We start from the raw sequence: 3,723 nt of genomic DNA on the forward strand, positions 1-3,723 counted from the left end.
AAACTTCTGGGCATTATTATGCACGTGGTTGTAAAAGCACACCTTTATTTTGACGCCAATCACTACACACACACACACACACACGAGCATTATCACCCGCTGCAAGCACAGAGTAACACGTGACGATGCCACTGACTCCCACACCATTAGATTGCTGAAAGTAGTAGAAGTAGAAGTGTGCCTGTAAAACCACGCGCAGGCGTCGGCCCAGGAGTTGGGCTACTTCGCCATGTCGACATCGTAGTTCACGTTCTCGTGAACATGGCCCGCTCTGCGATCCGACGCCTTTGTCACCTCACACTGACTTCCATCTTCCCACCGTCTACCCTTCGACACTTCACCACAACAACCTCTTTTCGCATACTCAAGGATGCGACTCAACCAGTTGGTTGTTGTCATCGTCGTCGTCGATCCAAGACCAGTACATGTTGTCTTTAATTATATCAGCTTTTCTAATGGCTAAGACTTCAAACTGGTGCAGCTTCAAGCAGAAATCACAGCATTTGTTGAACTAGCGTGATGGTGATGGGCTGACCATATTTTACTCTACGTGGTGGTGATTGATGCTGCTTCCTGTTTCTCTGGAGGCTAGATCAAGTGCAGCCGATTTGCATCGACTCACGGCAGTGTCATACCTATGTGTAAGTCAAAACGGATCTGCAGACGCAGTTGCATTGAATTTGTCACTCAATCGCACACGCACCTCCTGCCGCATCACTTGTTGTTTAGGTACTTGCTACTGACATGGAATGAGTAGCATCAAGAATGGATTAAAATAATCAGAACAGTAGGGAATGTCATTATAAGGTGTGGTTATATAAAGGTCAAATATGCAGGGGAATGTGGTACTTGTTGCACACAAAGTCATAAATTTTTAAAGCAAATCAAGCTTTTCTTTAAATCAGTTCGCCTAAGCTGGTCATGGTTTCAATAATTTTTTACAGTGACTTCATATACTACAGCACTCGTTTCTAATTCATGCCACGTACAGCTGTGAAGTGACGATGAGACTGAATGCGTTGCTGCCTCGTGGCTATTGTAACTCCTGGGTGATAGCCATTCAGTAGAGACTATTCACATTGGTGTTCCACGTTGATCAAGCCAAAGAAAGGGAGTGAGTGATCAAAGTAGGAGCAAACCGGCTATACATTTTTCTTAGGTGTGTTTGTGCAAAAAGGAGCTGCCTATTCCTGCATCCACCTAATTTAGTACTTTGAGCTGCAGCGAGCATGCTAGCATTGTAATACCTCCTCGTCGACGTTAATTTAGCCACCTGAACGAATTGTTAATGGGCGACAAACTCAATGAGGTGCTGAGATGTTGAAAGTTTGCCTAGTCCTTCCCTTAGTCGAAGTGCATACTTTGAGTTATTGTGAAATGCTGTTTCTGTGTTTGATGAGGAAACATCGGTTAGAAATCTTCTTTTTTGAACCCTGAACATCTTACACAGTGGAATGCTAGCTGATGCATAAGCAGTAGCTGCGTAAATAAATGGGTACCACGAAAGCTTAAATCCCAGTTATTTTATGAAACGTGTGGCATTCTCACATAAAGTGGTCCCAAATTAATCACTGCATTCCCCTTGCCTCCACTTGGTCGAAATGCACTCCCACATACGGTTATCACCGAGGCAGTAAATGCATTCCGTGACCTTTATTGTCGACATGCTGTTGCACATGTGCGTTCCAATGTTTGACTTCTAGTCCAGCAGATGTAGAGAAGTTCGTTGACCTTCGCATCCAAGTGGGTACTACTGAAATCACGAGGGGAAGGGAGGTGGAGGAGGAGAGGGAATGAATGAACCAGGTGCTGGCATTGTAAAAGAGGGTTACTGTCGTGTAATTTAGACAACATCGAATAAGTTCGCATTAAACGAGGAAATAACATTAGCTGAAATGCACTGTGTGGATTTGAGAGCTATCGGCGGAGTCATTTTCGAGAATTCAATCTCAATGCCACTTAAGTGTGCAAAGGAGATATAAGAGGATAAAAGCAGGAAACACGCATCCGAGGCCTGCTCTGTGTCGCATAATTTGTGAAAGATAAATAAGCGCACAATATCTTGTATAAATTGCACTCGCAATTTGACAATCAGCTGTCAGTCACAGGTTGGTGATTTTTAAATGGCGAAGCAATCGATGCACACCAAGTCCGCGACTCGGTCACAAACTCGCGCTCACACTTGAAATGCTGAAGGACGTCGTCGACTATCCTGCACTTTTTCTGTTAGCCTACGTAGTACTCATTTTGTTTATTCAGTTACGTGGATTTGACCTCCGCGTGTGTTGTGTCATCTGGACGGTGACAGATATTGCATCTGCTTTGATGAAGGGTAGGTGCTCTTATTCAGGCTGAAGGAATGCATTTCTAACATCGATAATGTGTAGGTTGCCAAAGTAGAAGCTGTTAGAAGGTAGTTCAGACCGATGATTATGTGGAAGAAGAAGAAGAGGAGGACTCTGCGGAAACATCTGATGCAAAGTTTATCAGATTGCAGCGAATACTCAATTTCTTCGCGCATAGAAGTCGTTCATTGTGGACGTTACGGTCACAAATCTTAGTAGGGGATGGATGCGGGTGGGAAGGTGGGGGCTTGAATAAGGCAAGGAAGAGTGAGGCCGACAAGAGGAAGAGGGGTAGTAAGGCAAAGTGCTGTTTGATGAAGGAGGAGATTGGCAGAATGGGGAAAGAGGTGGAGAAGGAGGAGGTGTCCGAGGAGAATTGCGAGGATGGGAATGTGACGAAATCCCGTGGAAGGAGTCGTGGGAGATGGAGACGATTGAGGGCCCGAGTAGCTGCACTCGGAGCAAATCTACGTAGACACCGACACCAACATCGACATTGAATGAATGGGCCATGAGACACCGAATGGAGGGATTGCTGGTCGCCAACGTCACGACATGCATGGTTGGTAAGGCTGTCTTTCTGGCTAATGTAACGCCTTGATAATTGAGTTATAAGTGACATGTCAGTTGAGTGACATGTAATCGGCGTCACTTTGTGGTACCTGCTCACACATGCAGCGCTGTGTGAAAGGGATGGAATTGAGGAGGTGGGTGAGGAGTGGACAGGATATGCACGGTGTGGGGAAGGCGAGTACTTTCTCTGCATTTGTTCACGACGAAAGATTCGCAGGTCATTTGGTTGAGTGTGAAGCTCGAATTGCTCTGACTGATTGCAAACGCACTACTCGGCATGCAAGGAATGTGAGACTGCCTCCATTGCATGGCAAGGAATTGTCATGTAAATGAATAGAGGAGTAGATTTCCATGCATCTAGGTGATAGGTGGCAGAACACTTGACACACTTGTGCGGATTGCGTAGGAGATAAGGCCTAATTCCCATCGACACTTTGATTGCCTATACTTTCACAATGTGCTAGAAACACTTTCCACTGCTTCGAGAGGAGGATCGTGTTGACTCGCATATGCTCATTCACGTTCGCCTTCACCATCATCCCATCTCTTCTCTTCTTCCTTTCTTTCCTTCAATTAGTGTGCGACTGAAAACCGCTGGTGCACTCGGCAGCCATGATGGCAGTAAAGAGGGACACCGCGATGTCGCTTCCACCACCGGATTCGTCTGCCTATGTGACCAGTGTTCCTGTCATTGCTGCGGTCAATGAGAATTTGATCCACGGAGAGAAGGCACCAAAGCGAGGGCACCTGGAGGCTTGGCTGGAAGTGCACGCAGATGACACGTTGTATTGCGTGGAGTCGGAGG

The 3,723-nt window shown here is 46.1% G+C and overlaps 1 protein-coding gene across 1 annotated transcript; it reads right to left on the bottom strand. All coding sequences in view use genetic code 11, as the record gives it.

Annotated features, from left to right (window-relative positions):
• Positions 1 to 2,504: 2,504 nt before the first annotated feature.
• EGR_10975 (hypothetical protein) lies at positions 2,505 to 2,906 on the bottom strand (the record flags this gene model as incomplete). Its single annotated transcript, XM_024500224.1, has 1 exon — positions 2,505 to 2,906. One exon carries the CDS (start codon positions 2,904 to 2,906, stop codon positions 2,505 to 2,507), a length of 402 nt encoding a protein of 133 aa, XP_024345361.1.
• Positions 2,907 to 3,723: the final 817 nt, after the last annotated feature.

The sequence above is a fragment of the Echinococcus granulosus genome (genome assembly GCF_000524195.1).
Source record: "Echinococcus granulosus chromosome Unknown EG_S00317, whole genome shotgun sequence".
In the NCBI taxonomy this organism is placed as follows: domain Eukaryota; kingdom Metazoa; phylum Platyhelminthes; class Cestoda; order Cyclophyllidea; family Taeniidae; genus Echinococcus; species Echinococcus granulosus.